Raw genomic sequence first — 15,771 nt, 5'->3', positions numbered from 1 at the left:
AGTTTGTTTTCTGATTCTTTAAACTCATAAATCTAGCAAATGTTTCTACAGCGGAATCTTTTATTGGCATGGAAACATCTTTATTCTAAGACTCTTAAAAAGGAATCAAAGATGTTCAATTTCTGGAAAATATAGGAAATCTTTAAATCCAAACCTTTCAGCTTCAGTGAAGAACTACAAGTATGGAAATGAACCAACCAGCAGCTTCAATGTTCTGACCTCAAAGTCTGCAGTCTGCAGCTTGGACTCTCCAGTCCAGAACACAGAACCTCCAGGGATGAATCCTCCAGGCTGTTTCTGTACAGGTCCAGTTCTGTCAGATGGGATGGGTTGGACTTCAGAGAGGAGGCCACAATTTCACATTCAGTCTCTGAGATTCCACATCGTGGAATTCTGGAAAGAGAAACAAAGACAGAAACAGGTGATCTTATGATAAATTCAGGCTGTGATGAAGTTCCAGTTGGACATTTCTCTCTTCAACAGAGCTTCATCTTCATTATGAACCACAAAGTTAACAGTAGAATCTGGATCACAAAGACTGACTGCTGTCACTCTGACCATGACGATGATGATGATTGAATGTAGACAGTTTTTAAATTTTTGATATGATCCAGTTTCATGAGAGTTTTTGGTTTTCATTTCCAAAATGATATTTCCATGTTTTCAGCTCTGAAGCTGTAAACAACAACAGTTCATCTTTCTGTTCTGTTGCAGAACTTTGAATCCAGTTTCCTCCTCAGGTCCACGTCTCCTGTCATAAACAGAACCACAGCAGCACCAACCTTCAGGCAGAACTTTTTAGAAGGTCTTCTTGACAGAATGATGCAAAGGTGACTGTTTCTATTCTCAAAGAGCTTTCTAAATCTGTACTTGATGCTTTCTTGAAGCTGTTTATGTTGTCATGGAAACACCACATTCTGGGGGCAGGGTCTGTTACCAGCTGACTGACAAAGTGTTTCTTGTCTATGAATACTCTCGTTCATCCAGGTTGATTCCATCATAGTAGTAAGTTTAGGGGTTGTCATCTGGCTTTCTTTTTTAAAGTTAGAAGATGTTTCACCTCTTATCCAAGAGGCTTTGTCAATTTTGAATTAGCTGGTAAAAGAGCTGGTATATGCCCTCATGGGGGAGAAGTCAGACCTGAAACTGGATGGTGTTGTCCACTTAGCCTTCATGGTTTCGGGTCGTTAAGAGTCCAATGACTACCTCCCCAAACTGGTCATCTCTTTCAGTTGTTAAGACCCAGGTGGAACTGATTTGTTTGTTTGGGTTTCAGAACACTGCCGTAGATGGTTGGAAGGATAAACCTGAGACCACCATTCTTATTGGTTGAATGCTGTAAGCATTCAACCCTTTGTTTTCCTCTTCTGCTATCTTGCGCCGTTTTTCGGCACTTAACTCCTTCTACAATTTTTAACCTATTTTAACCATTCAACTTTTAAAATGTTCAGCTCTTTCAGCTGATTCCTGCTATGACTTCAGGTTTTTCAAATCCTTCAAATTTTTAAGATATTCCAGTTTTTCAGGGATTTTTTGCCCTATTAAAATACATATGGAAGTTATGGTGCAAGAGGTTCCTGGTTCGAGACCCGGTTCGGACACTTCAAATTTTTCAATCATTGAACTATTAAAATTTTCAACAATTTCAGCTTTCATGCTTAACTCCTTCTACAAAATTTGACCTATTTTGGCCATTCTACTATTACTATATTCAACTTTTTGAGCGTATTCCTGCTATAACTGTTGTTTTTTTTATCTTCAAATCTTTGAACTTTTGGAGATATTCCAGAATTTTTCAGGATTTTTGCTCCATTAAAATACATAGGGAATCTTATGGCAAAACTCCTTTTACAGGTTACCTACTTTAACCATTCTACTATTAAACAGTTGTGCTCTTTCAGCTCATTCCTTTCCACTAATACATTTGTTCATTCAAATCGTCAAATTCTTCAAACAGTTCAGCCATTTCCTCAACAATTTCAGCTTTCATGTTTAACTCCTTCTACAATTTTTGACCTATTTTAATCATTCTACTATTACAATGTTCAGCTTTTCCAGCTTATTCCTACTATTACTTTTGATCATTAAACATTTCAAGTTCAGCCATTTCTTCAGCAAATTCAGCTTTCATTCAGGAATACAGCATTCAACCCTGCATTTTCTTCTGGAAATGCAGCTCCTTCTAGTTTATTCTTTACGCCTATCTTACGCCGTTTTTTGACTTAACTACTTCTACAATTTTTAACCTATTTTAACCATTCAACTTTTAAAATGTTCAGCTCTTTCAACTTATGGGTGCTATGACTTCAGGTTTTTCAAATCCTTGTACTTTTTAAGATATTCCAGTTTTTCCGGAAATTTTTGCCCTATTAATATACATTGGGAAGTTATGGTGCATGAGGTTCCCAGTTCGAGACCCGGTTCGGACACTTTAAATTTTTCTACCATTCAACTTTTAAAATGTTCAACCCTTTCAACTTATTACAGTTATTACTTTTGGTCATTCAAATCATTGAACTTTTTAAGATATTCCAGGATTTTTGCTCCATTAAAATACATAGGAAATCCTTGTGCTTAACTTCTTTTACAGTTTTTCACCTATTTTAACCATTTTACTTTTAAAATGTTGACCTCTTTCAGCTCAGTTCAGCGATTTCTTTAACAAATTAAGCTTTCTTTCAGCAATACAGCATTCAACCCTGCATTTTCTTCTGGAAATGCAGCTCCTTCTAGTTAAGAGAAGGTTTCTCTTTTTTGACAAAGATTGCTTCTTTCACTCCTCGTTCAAACCATCCTTTCTCTCTGGCTAGAATTCGGACTTCACTGTCCTCGAACGAGTGGTTTGTGGCCTTCAGGTGGAGGTGTACTGCAGACTCAGGTCCACTTGGGTTGGCTCTGAGGAGGTTTTTTGGTTTGTCCTATATACTGCCCATTGCAGTTCTCTTTGCAGTGGATAGAGTGCACAAAATTACCCTGTTTATAGCTAGGAATTTTGTCCTTTGGATGAAGCAGTTTTTGTCTGAGAGTTTGTTGTCTGAGAGTTTTAACTGGTTTGAGATGAACTGGGATGTTATGTTGTCGGAAAATCCTTTTTAGCTTTTCAGACAAGCCTGAGATATATGGAATTGAAATACTATTCCCTTTAGGCTCTTGTTCCTGCTTGTCTTGTTCTCTTGTATGTTGGGATCCGGTGAATGCCCAGTTGGGATATCCACAGGTTTGTAGGGCTTGACAGATATGTTGCTCTTCTTTCTTCTTACCGTCAGATCTTGTGGGCACCTCCTGGGGTCTGTGTTGTACTGTCTGAATAATGCCTAGTTTGTGCTCTAAAGGGTGGTTTGAATCAAATAAAAGGTACTGATCTGTGTGAGCAGGCTTCATGTATACTTCAACCTGGAACTCTCTGTGGAATGAGGACTCAGCATTGTTGTTCTGTTGGGCTTGAAGGTGAAATACAATCAAACTCTACAGATGGCTGCTAACTTCATCTTTCTATTTTATTTTCAGGAACAACTTCTACATCTTCTCCTGTCTGATCCTGAAGATGAGCTTCTTCCAGCTATGAGAAACCTGTTTCCATGACAACATCTCCTTCAAGATCAGCTGGAGCATGGGTGTGAACATGAGTGCAGTCACTGACTAACATGCAGCTTTCTGTGCTGACAGATCCATGAACAACTTTCTGCATCCACAGCTGCTGCTGACACCTGCTCCTCTCCCTTTCTCTGCAGCTGCATGCGGAGGAAGTATCATGGTCTGCCTCTCATGGTGACCTTCAGAAACAGCCACAGCTTCAGTACCGGTACCAAATGACCTCCGGACCGGGGCCGCACAGAAAGAATAAATAACTTACATAACCTCCGTTTTATTTATTTCAGAATTTGAAAGATGCTTCATCCTGAAAATTTGCCAGATTCTCTGTAAAATCCGTCTACGTCACTCTTGACGCAGGCCAAGGTGCTCTTCTCGGTCACGTGATAGCTTACCACTCAAATAAAAACCCAGGCGCTAGCAAAATTAGTAAAAAAAACAAACCTCTTTGGAATGTTTCTTTGCCAAAGGGAAAACACCCTGCCAGGATACAGAAGATGAGCCTTCGCTTCCATAAAAAAAGAATGCTACATTTAATAGACAGTACTTCTTTGTTGCACCATGAGGATGGGAAGTGGAGAGGATGATGATTACTGTGCGATGTACAATGTTATGCGAGTCAAAAGAGAAGCTCAAGTTTGAGTTTCTGTTCCTCCTTCACTGAAGCAATGCTACAACAATTGCCTGCCATATATTAAAGACCGGTCAGTGAAAACTTTTTCTGATGTCATACCAGTCCCTGGCAATAAAAAGGTTGGGGACCATTGGTCTAAACAATAAGGACTTTCACAATAAAACCTCATAAACAACATAAACAGCATTTTCAGATTCCAGAAGCCTGGATTGATCCAATAGATTTTCTGCTTAATTTGATCTCAAACTTTAGGATTTTTCTAGAAGCAGCAGAGAAATATGAATCCATTCATTCATCTTCTTAACCGTTTTATTCCCTTTCGGGGTCACGGGGTTGCCGGAGCCTATCCCGGCCACTTGGGCGTAGGCAAGGGATGCCCTGGACTGGTCGCCAGTCTGTCGCAGGGTGGAATATCCTCAATCACACATCCATTCACTCTCACACTCACACCTAGGGACAATTTAGAGTTGCCAATTAACCTATGAAGCATGTTTTTGGATGGTGGGAGGAAGCCGGAGATCCCGGAGAAAACCCACGCCATAGGAAAATCCAATCCAATCCAGAAAAATAGAAAAAAGATGTCTAAAAGAATCATTTCAATGTAACTTGGTAAACAAATCAATACAATCTCATGAAAAGCAGATGTCAGACAGATTTCCCTGATTTTCTGTCTGCACTGCTGTATGTTGGACTCAGATCTTTAACAGAAGAATAAGAGAGTAAGAACTGACAATGTCATTTCTGAGTGAGCCTAATTCAATGCCGGATTGTTGTTTGACTGTTTTCTTCTGTTTGGCATCAGCCTGCCTAATATTTCCTGACATAAGTTTCTTCTGGTTAATATTCACATCCACATCCTTTTTAGAAAAATCTTTGGTATACTAATGAATGCACTACTGTGTTGTTCACTTTACTCAAAGCTTGCAACTGCTTCTACTTAGCTAAACACTGCTAGCATTAGTTTAGCACTTAGCATGACTCCTACCTCCACTGGTTCCCTACATCTTTTCTGCCCCATTTGCCATATGTTTAGTGAGGATCCTGCCTCCTATAGTTAGGATAGTGGTAGGTGTGTTAAGTGTAGTTAAGTGTAGTAGATCTCTCTACTGTCCCTTCCTGTTATCATGATCTCAAAGCTGTTTTTAGCAAATGTAAAGCTAATGCTTTACCGTTCCACCCACCCTATGATTGCGCTATTGAGCTCCTTCAGGGGGTCACTTTGCCTAAAGGTCATCTTTATAACTTGTCAGGTCTCGAAAAGTCCGCAATGGAAACTTATATCCATGAGGCCCTCTCTTCTGGTCACATCTGTCCTTCCTCTTCACCTGTTGGTGCAGGTTTTTTCTTTGTGGAGAAGAAGGATAAAACCCTGCGACCTTGTACTGATTACCGTGAACTAAACGCCATTACCATCAAAGATAAATACGCTCTCCCTCTCATCAGCTCGGTTTTTGATTCGGTCCATGGCGCTCAGATCTTTTCCAAACTCGATCTACGCAATGCTTACCATCTAGTTCGCATTAAAGAAGGGGATGAATGGAAGACCGCATTTAATACACCTCTGGGCCACTATGAGTACCTGGTCATGCCTTTTGGTTTAAACAACGCACCAGCCGTCTTTCAGAGGCTGGTGAACGACGTCCTTAGATATTTCATTAGTCGTTTCATTTTTGTATATCTCGATGATATTCTGATTTTCTCTAGTGATCTCGTCCAACACGAGAACCATGTACGTCAAGTCCTAGCCCGTCTGCTCGAGAACCAATTATTTGTTTAGGCTGAAAAGTGTCAATTTCACGCTTCCTCCGTCCAGTTTCTCGGGTACATCCACGAGTCAGGGAGCATTCGCCCCGACCCAGCTAAAATCGAAGCCGTTACCCAGTGGGAACCGCCTGCCTCTCACAAAAAGCTACAGCAGTTCCTTGGCTTTGCAAATTTTTATAGAAGGTTTATTAGGAACTACAGTAGCATCGCCGCTCCATTAACTCAGCTGACCTCCACCACCAAACCTTTCCGGTGGAACCCTGACACCCTCAAGTCCTTGTTTAGTTCTGCGGCCATACTCACTCAACCCGATACTACCCGGCAGTTCATTGTGGAGGTCGACGCCTCAGATACCGGGGTCGGCGCCGTTTTCTCACAAAAGGAACTTTCCTCTGGAAAACTCAAACCCTGTGCATTCTTTTCACGGAAACTGTCTCCTGCGGAAAGAAACTACGACGTGAGTAATCGTGAGCTGCTGGCCATCAAGCTCGCTCTGGAGGAGTGGCGGCATTGGCTAGACGGAGACGATCTACCGTTCATAGTCTGGACGATCATAAAAACCTGGCCAACTTACATTCTGCCTAACGCCTTAACTCACGTCAAGCTCAGTGGTGTTTATTTTTTGACAGATTCAAATTTACCATTACTTACAGACCTGGCTGTCGGTACACCAAACCTGATGCCCTCTCAAGCCAATTCAGTCCGGACGACTCCTCGGCTCCTACCACCATCCTTCCATCCACCTGTATTGTTGGAAATCTAACCTGGGATGTCGAAAACCGGGTGATCAATGCCCAAGGTGAGGAACCTAAACCCGACTCCTGTCCTGATGGTGTCCTCTTCACTCCTTCCTCACTTAGATCTGACATCCTTGACGTCCTCCCTCCTCACTTAGATCTGACGTCCTCGCCTTTCCGGACTCTTAACCTCCTACGAAAAAGATTTTTCTGGTCTAAAATGGGCAAGAATGTTCGTGAATACGTCGCCGCCTGTACAACTTGCGCTCGGCCTCCTACATCCTCTGCCCACGCCTCATAGACCCTGGTCACATATTGCAGTGGATGTTGAAACTAGGTTACCCGCGTCCAAGGGTAACTGTTATTTTCACGGTCATTGATCGTTTTTCCAAAGCCGCCCAATTTATTCCATTACCACAGTTACCATCTGCCACTGAAACTGCTGATCTTTTGGTTCACCATGTTTTCCGTTATAATAGCCTCCCAGCAGATATCGTTTCTGACAGAGGCCCTCAATTTTTTTCCCACGTCTGGAAAGCCTTTTGTTCTGCTCTGGGGGCCATGGTCAGTTTGTCCTCCGGTTACCATTCCCAGACCAATGGTCAAGCTGAGCGAGCGAATGCAGAGCTAGAGGCTGTTCTTCGTTGCCTAGCAGCCCAGAATCCATCTGATTGGGCTAACTTCTTAGTCTGGATAGAATATTCCCACAATTCCCACGTTTGCTCTGCTACTGGGGTCTCTCCCTTCGAAGCTTTGTTGGGTTATTCTCTTCTTTTTTCCCCGCTCAGGAGCTAGACCTAGCCGTTCCGTCTGTTCAGCACCATCACCAGCGCTGCCAGCGTGTCTGGAACCAGACTAGAGAGGCTCTGCTACGCACTAAGGAGGACAACTGCAGAATCGCCAACCAACACAGGGTGGCGGGCCCCTCGTACCAGGTCAGTCAAAAGGTGTGGCTCTCGTCTAAAAACATCCCTCTGCAGGCCTCATCTCCTAAACTGGCACCTAGATTCATCGGCCCCTACGTCATTGACCGCATTCTCAACCTCTCCTGTGTCCGTCTACGTCTGCCTGCCGCACTCAAGGTACACCCCACGTTCCACATCTCTCACATTAAACCTGTTCAGGACAGCCCGTTGTGCCCACCTTCCACTTCCCCTCCTCCCGCCCGTATCATTGATTGGGCTCCGGTGTTCACTGTCTCTCGGATCCTGGATGTCCGTCGCCGTGGCCGTGGTCATCAGTACCTGGTGGATTGGGAAGGGTACGGTCCTGAGGAACGTTCATGGGTTTCCCGTTCCCTCATCCTCGACCCTTCCCTCATCCGCGACTTTTTCCGTGATCATCTGGATCATTGCCCTGGTCCACCATGAGGCGGTCGTTGAAGGGGGGTACTGTCATGGTGGCCTGTCAGACTCCTCCCCCTCCAGCTCTGCTGCTCATCTCCCTCAGCTGTGACTACTCAACTCATCAAACAACCTGCTACTTAAGGAGACCCAGCTTCATCAGTCTTCGCCAGTCTGTTAACCCTGATGGTTACATTCTCACGCCACGAGAGTCACCTGAGTTCACCATCTCGAGCAGCAGCAGCCTCAGCCTTCCACCGCTGACGTTTTCTGCCACTGTGAGCCACAGCTTCTGTTCTCACCTAGACCACAGCCACGCCACGCGTCCACTGAGCGTCCACGCTCCTCAAGATCGCCATGCCACGACAAGGTTCAAGAATCCTGCCCACGAACTTTGTCTCCCTCAAACTCGTATTCGAAAGCCCACACTTCCATGAACCAGGATGAGGGGGGCCTTCTTGCTTTTTCACAAACAAACAACACTGGGCGAAGTCGCCTGTCAACGTTTGACAGATGACTCCGCCTCAGTAACGATCAACTTATTTATGTCAAATCACTACCATCTGATGACGACTCTGACAAAAATGGAAGACATCTGTCGAGAAATGTCAGATATGTGAAAAACATAGCCGTGTCTGACAATAGAAAAACCTGAGATGTCAGTTATCAATACAGACACTATGAACATTATTGAACGGATTTTCTTATTTCATGTTTTTATTTCTAATCATTTTCAAACCTTTTATTCTTTTTAAATCAATCCGAACACTGATCTGATTTATCATCACAATCACTTCTGGACTTACCTGAACTTTCTGCAGTTCCTCACAGCTGGGATCAGTCTCCGTTTACCCTCATTTGATGTGTTGTACTGCTTTAGGTCAAGCTCCTCCAGAACCTCCTCTGACATCAGCAGAGTGTAGGCCAGAGCTGAGCAGTGGATCTCTAAGAGTTCCTTCTCTGATTTGTTCTCTGACTTTAGGAACTCTTGGATCTCCTGATGAACTGAGAGGTCCTTCATCTCCATCAGACAGTGATAGATGTTGATGCTTCTGTCAGGAGAGACTCCTTTACTGTTGATCTCCTTCAGGTTGTTGATGGCTCTCTGGATGGTTTCTGGATTCTTCTCTGTCTGACCCAGCAGGCCTCCTAAGAGTCTCTGGTTGGACTCCACAGAGAGACCATGAAGGAAGCGAACCAGCAGGTCCAGGTGTCCAGTTTGACTCTGCAGGGATTTCTCCATGACTCTACTCAGAAACACTTCCATGGATGGGTTCTCCATGTCATTCTTCAGGAAGTCCTCAATGACCTTTACCTTCCGGTTGGAGTAACAGTGGAACATGTAGACTGCAGCCAGAAACTCCTGAACGCTCAGATGAACAAAGCTGTAGACCGGTTTCTGGAAGATCCCACACTCTCTTCTGAAGATCTCAGTACAAACTCCAGAGTACACTGAGGCCTCTGTGACATCCAAACCACACTGCTGCAGGTCTTCTTGGTAGAACATGATGTTTCCTTTCTCCAGATGTTCAAATGCCAGCCTCCCCAGCTTCAGAAGAACTTCCCTGTCAGTCTCTGTCAGCTCTTGTGGACTTGTCTGATGTTCCTGCTGGTACTTGTTCTTCTTCCTCTTTGTCTGGACCATCAGGAAGTGGGAGTACATGTCAGTCAGGGTGGTGGGCAGCTCTCCTCTCTGCTCTGTGGTCAGCAGGTTCTCCAGAACCACAGCAGTGATCCAGCAGAAGACTGGAACTTCACACATGATGTAGAGGGACATGGAGCCCTTGATGTGGGAGATGATTCTGCTGGACAGCTCTTCATCTGGGAACCTCCTCCTGAAGTACTCCTCCTTCTGAGCATCATTGAAGCCTCGGACTTCTGTCAGTCTGTCCACACATGAAGGAGGGATCTGATTGGCTGCTGCAGGTCTGGAAGTGATCCAGACTAGAGCTGAGGGCAGCAGACGTCCCTGGATGAGGTTAGTGAGCAGCACGTTGACTGAGGACTTGTGTGTGACATCAGACACCAGCGGACTGTTGTTGAAGTCCAGAGAAAGTCTGCTTTCATCCAGACCATCAAAGATGAACAGAAGTTTGCAGACAGACAGCTGTTCTGCTGGGATCTTCTGGAGTGTTGGATGGAACAGCTGGATCAGAGAGAGAAGACTGTGCTGCTCATCTCTGATCAAGTTCATCTCCCTGAAGGACAGAGGAACCACAGCACTGATGTCTTGGTTCTCCAAGCCCTCGGCCCAGTCTAGAGTGAACTTCTGCACTGAGAAGCTTTTTCCAGCTCCAGCAACTCCGCTGGTCAGAACCACTCTGATGGATCTGTGTTGGTCAGGGAGGACTTTGAAGATGTCTGGGTTCTTGATTGCAGTGTCATGGAGCTGGTTGGTCTTGGTGGTGGTCTCCAGCTGCATCACCTCATGTTGGGTGTGACCCTCTGGTCTCAGTCCCTCTGTGATGTAGAGCTCAGTGTAGACCCTGTTGAGGAGCGTCTCTCTTCCTGCTTCTTCAGTTCCTTCAGCCACATGTTCACTTCTGCTCCTCAGACTGATCTGATGTTCTCCAAACATCTCCTGCAGACCAACATCTGCTGAAAGAGCAGAGAAGAAAGCTCCTTCATGAGTGTTTCCAGAAGAATCCATCAGCAGATGATCAGGCTCTGACTCACCAGCTCTGGGTCTTTCTGCAGACTGGGGTCCGCTCCTCTTCTTCTGTCTGTGGACACGAAGGAGAAACGTTAGTGAACAACAATCAAAGCAGTCAGTGGGAAGTTCCAGACTAACTCTGATCATGGAGCAGATCCTCTCTGATCTTCAGACTCAGATATTGTGATCCAGACTGTGCTGAATGTGAGCAAATGTGTTTCCAGGTGAAACCAGAGCAGATCTAGTCCATCTGAAGGTCTAAATGATGCCTTAGCTGTGTTTGGAGCTCATGTCTGGACTGAGCTCAGAGAAAAGTTCAGCTGTTTGCTTCATCCTCACAGACTGAGCTGTGTGTCCTCAAGAGTTGTCCAACTCTTTTCTTTCCTCTCAGACCTAAAGCGCTCACAGCAGATGGTTGACCTTCCTGGATGGATCAGCTGATGTTCTTGATGAGAACATTGTTGTTCCTGCTGAGAGCTGAACTCTGCTTTGTTCACTAGAAACTGCTTCTTACTGTGAGTCTGAAGATCCTGGTTCTGTTCTGAAGGCTAGAGGATGACTTTTGGACCGGTCACTCTTCATGGAGCCACAGCTGGAGGCTGCAGACTGGACTCTGTGTGTGACCTGTTGACCTCTGCAAACACAAAACCATCAGAGTGTTGGAGGATCTGCTTCTTCATGAACAGCTGATGGACTTTGACATGAACACAGACTGAGCTGTTTAGTCTGGAATAACATGACATGTTTGGATCAACAGTTTCCAGTTGGAGGGAAAATATTTCAGCATTTTCTGTCAGTCAATCCAGACTTTTTTCTAGAAAAGCTGATTCCAATTCTCCATGTAGAAATGTAGAAATTCTGAGAGCAGAAAGTCAAACTAGAACAATGTGATTGTCATAGCTAGCAAGGCTAGGCAGACCCAGATGCTGAAACCCGGAAGGAAGACAGAAGGTGAGTTTGGATAATTAAGAGTTTATTTTGCTCCGCTGATGAGGACATTCCGGTGCGGCAGGGAGGTGGCGTGGCTGGAGAGGGTCTGTGGGTCCGGGGCGAGACTTCAGGATCGGCGATGGCTCATGAGGCGGCTTGGCGTTCTGGGAGGTCCATCAGAGAGGTAAGTAAATCCAGATGAACTTCTGGTTGGCGTGTCCAGCTTTGGACGTCCACTCGTGGGTATGAGATTCCTGGAAACAGGACAAAGTGTTTGTGAGGCAAAGGCGAGAGGTACATAACCAGAGACTGTGAGTAGACCAGGCTAGCACCATTAGAGGCAACGAACTGGCGATGAATCCTGGTCTTGGAGCTCCTGGAACAAGTAGGACTGGCTGGCAGATGACTTGAGTGGACGCAGCTGGGATGAATCAGAGGCCGAGGAGAGGGGGAGGAAAGCTGACAGAGGCACCATGACAGTGACGTTTGTAAAGCCATGAAAATCTGAATCCTAGGAGTCTGCAGTGATTCTTCTCATTAGACTGGAGCTGCTGTCAGTCAGAGTCAGCAGTCAACATGTTTTCTTCTCCAACATCTCTGATGTCTCTCAGAGACTCTCAGAAGACTCAACAGAAAAGATCTCATCACACACATGATGCTCCAAGTGAGTCTGATCAGAGAGATCCAGAACTGAACCAGACCTCAAGTCCTTCATCTGAAAACTGTTGATCATCTGAACTAGAATCCAGCCTCCTTTAACTCTGTCAAACACTCACTGTTCCACTCCTGAATGGATGGCTTTGAAGTCAGAAGGTGAATCCATTGACGTGTCACTCCTGTTGGACCCCCAGCTGGATCCAGATCCAGATCCAGGTCCAGGTTGGTTCCTGTGAAGAATCAAGGTTGCTGGTGTGAGTCCTGAGCTCTGACATGCTCCTTAAACTCTGACAAATACTTACTGTTCCTCTTCTAAATGGATGTCTTTGAAGTCTGGATTAGAAGCCGATGATTTTCTAGTCTTGGAGAAAACACTGCTGGGTTTAGATCCACAGTCAGTTTGAAATATCTGTTGGATCCTGATGGAAAAACATTTGTTATATCAAAAACTAATTTATTTTGTTATTGAGGTTGATCAGATTATCTTCCACGTTTGACTATTGAACTAAGACCATGAAGAGACTAATCTGCAGTGAGACACTGAGACAAATTGTTTGACACTAAATGCAGACATTTTCACTGTGAAAAAAAAACTTCCAATCAATCAATTAATTAATCCATTACATTATTGAACGACTGTTTTTTAATCTATTTAAATAATCCTCTGTTAGACCTCCAGCTGGATTTAGATCCAGATCCAGGTCCAGGTTGGTTCCTGTGAAGAATGAAGGTTGCTGGTGTGAGTCCTGAGCTCTGACATGGAGAAGATCATGGACAGTTGGAGATGTTCATCTCACCTCTGAGCTTTGCTCTGGTTGTCATGGTTACCATCTCTGCTTTTTTTAGAGGGAGGGGCTCCCTCCTGTGGTTCCTCCCACTGATTCATGCTGCTGGATTCACTGGATCCACATCAGCTCACACACACCTTCCTCCTTCACCTGCAGAGGAAACCCTCCTCATCATCAGCTGTGATCCTCCTTCACCAACAGATCAGCTGCTCCTCCACTGATTGGCTCTTCTCTTGTGTTTCCTTTCTGGTTCAGGTGAATGCAGTCAGACAGCAGTGGGAGGCAGAGGAAGCTGTCATCAGCTGCTGCACTTCTGCTCTCCCTCCACCAGGTGGAGACATGGAGCTGCAGCAGCAACACTTCCATTCAGTCACTTTGGCCGCCTTTACACTGCATGGTTCAAGTGACCCGATTCAGATTTTTTCCTCTCACGTGGCACAGATTGGATATGATCGGTGAATGTGTAAGCAGGACAAAAGCGCATGGATTCCGTTTTTCTCAGATCGGATACAGGCCTCTCTCATATGTGGAAATAAATCGGAAACGAATCGGATATTTCCGTGTGCCAAGTAAGCAGACAAATCGGATATTCCCCAGTAAATGCGAGTCGTACATCAGTGACGTCAATTCAGAACACCACCAACTGAGATCACATGACTTATTAAGGTGCTTTTTGTGCGATGATTTTGCTGTCAGCGTGTTACCTTTCAGCCTCAGGCTTCAGACCGTAGTTGGAAACCGCTGTTATATCCGGTCCGGACACAAACAGTAACTAATGAAGCGGGACACCGTTGCTGTGGAACAGGCTAGAAGCTGTTTATTTCTTTGGGGGGCGTGTATGATGGGGACCGTGTGTGTGAGCGCGCGTGCGTGCTTGCGTGTGTGTGTGTGTGTGTGTAAGGAGAGGGGGGGGGGGTGTGAGCGCGGATCGGGGGACTGTCGGAGAACCGTAAATTAAAAACAAGGTGTCTCGCCCAAAAGTTTTGGAGTCTTTCTTAACCCACTCTGGAGGCTGAGGGTTCAGAACGGAAAAGTGAACCCCGAGGAAATCTCCCGTGTGTTTCTGACTACGGTCAGAAAAGAGAAGTCATCGCACAGGAAAGGTTCAACACTTGGATCAAACTGTTAGTACAGCACGTCTGCAAACACTTCCTCATTCAAAACTCAGAGAGAGCCGACCAGTCCTCCTTCTTTTCCTCTCCCGTGGATCCCCTCAGGAGCGCCCAAGGCAACGCCTCCTTCCGTCGCCGCCTTGCCTCCATGACAACCGCAATCACAAAAGTCCGAAAGAGGTCCGCAGAATGCGGAAATACTGCTACGTAGTCCTCAGAACGTCTACGTTTGATAGTTCCAGCATTGTATAGTGTAAATGCAAAAATCAGATACGGGTCACTTTTAAAAGATGATGTAAGCGGTCTTCAAAGAAATCGGATATAGTCAGAAAATCGGATATGAGCATCAAGACCTGCAGTGTAAATGCGGCCTTAGACAAAGAAAGAATCTTCCTGTTTCTACTCTAACATCCGGTGTGATTCCACGCACCGACATAGGTTGATGACATATGTGACGGATGTGAATAAAAAGAAGAGAGTCGTCTGCCGAAACGCCTCTTGTCGTTTCTGTAAATATTATTTAATAAGTTAAATGATCAGAAACATGAAGCATCAAGAAAAACAGACAGAAATCAAAGAATAAGGAGAAGACAAAGAAAGACATGAATTTTCCACGTTTTGTATTGTGAGGTGATTTGTCATTTGTGACATATTGTGGAAAAAATAAACTAAACTAAGCTTCTTCTCAAAGCTCCAACAGAGACTTTGATTCCCACTGTTCAACCTCTAAACTGGAAAGCATTACAGGTTACTTTTTCAAAAGCTGCAGAAGAAAAACTTCTGAAGAGACAAATTTACCAAAGTTTTTCTCATTTCTTTGAAGGATGAATTGCTTTTTATGAAGATTTTTTATTAGTAAAGTTCATTTCTGAAAACGATGTAAACACAATCGGAGGATCAGAATTCCTCTTAAGTGGGTTCAGACTGGACACATTTGGTTTAAAGTGAACCAGAGTTCATTTCCCGTGATAATTTGGAATGAATATTCAGTCTGAATATATCCAAGCAGTTCCTGGTCCCTGACCCATTTTGGAGGTGGTCTCGGTTCCAATCAGACTAAGCTTCAGTTCACTCTAAGATTCCTCAGTCTGAATACAATCCGGCGTCGGAGCGTAACATCTGGACCAAAACGGCCATGGTAGCCGATTTTATTTGAACACTTATCCAGAGTGAACACATGCTTAGAAAAAAGAACAAACAGAGAACTACAGGCCTGTGAGCCTGTAGTTTTTTTTCTTCTTTTAACTTGTCCTGTCCAACAGCTGGGCAGACAGATGAGAGCTGAGGGCCTCTTGTGTTGGACATATTTTACTTTAACAAGAGGGGTTATTAATCTTCAGACAAACCAAAGGTATGTCTGGATAAACCCCTTTTGTAATTGAGGCCAAACTTTATTAATTTCAATCATGTCTGAAAATCTTTGGTGTTGGACCGGACGGAAAAGGAAAGAAGGGAAGAAGAGAGAGAGATGTTAGAGAGAGGGGGGGGTAGGAGGGTGATAATAGGAGGGGGGGGGATAAGACCATGAAGCAGCATAAAGCAAAGAGTTTACTGGCTGTTTA

General features: G+C 44.6%; 2 protein-coding genes and 1 long non-coding RNA gene across 3 annotated transcripts in view; 1 reads left to right on the top strand and 2 right to left on the bottom strand.

The window, feature by feature from the left end:
* Positions 1-15,771, bottom strand: part of LOC105355327 (NACHT, LRR and PYD domains-containing protein 12-like) — a 1,049,862-nt gene that overhangs the window by 539,556 nt on the left and 494,535 nt on the right. The window lies entirely within an intron of this gene.
* Positions 192-10,647, bottom strand: LOC111946434 (protein NLRC3-like). Its single transcript, XM_023949676.1, has 2 exons — positions 8,876-10,647; positions 192-393 (listed from the first exon to the last, which is right to left on the bottom strand). Exons 1-2 carry the CDS (start codon positions 10,645-10,647, stop codon positions 207-209), a joined length of 1,959 nt encoding a protein of 652 aa, XP_023805444.1. The 3' UTR covers positions 192-206.
* On the top strand, positions 12,435-13,477 carry LOC111948780. Its single transcript, XR_002874774.1, has 2 exons — positions 12,435-12,531; positions 12,999-13,477. It is a non-coding gene; the product is annotated as an uncharacterized LOC111948780 (long non-coding RNA).

The sequence above is a fragment of the Oryzias latipes genome, chromosome 2 (assembly GCF_002234675.1).
Source record: "Oryzias latipes chromosome 2, ASM223467v1".
In the NCBI taxonomy this organism is placed as follows: Eukaryota; Metazoa; Chordata; class Actinopteri; order Beloniformes; family Adrianichthyidae; genus Oryzias; species Oryzias latipes.
The sequence above is the reverse complement of the archived record's forward strand: the minus strand, read 5'-3'. Positions and strand labels throughout refer to the sequence as shown.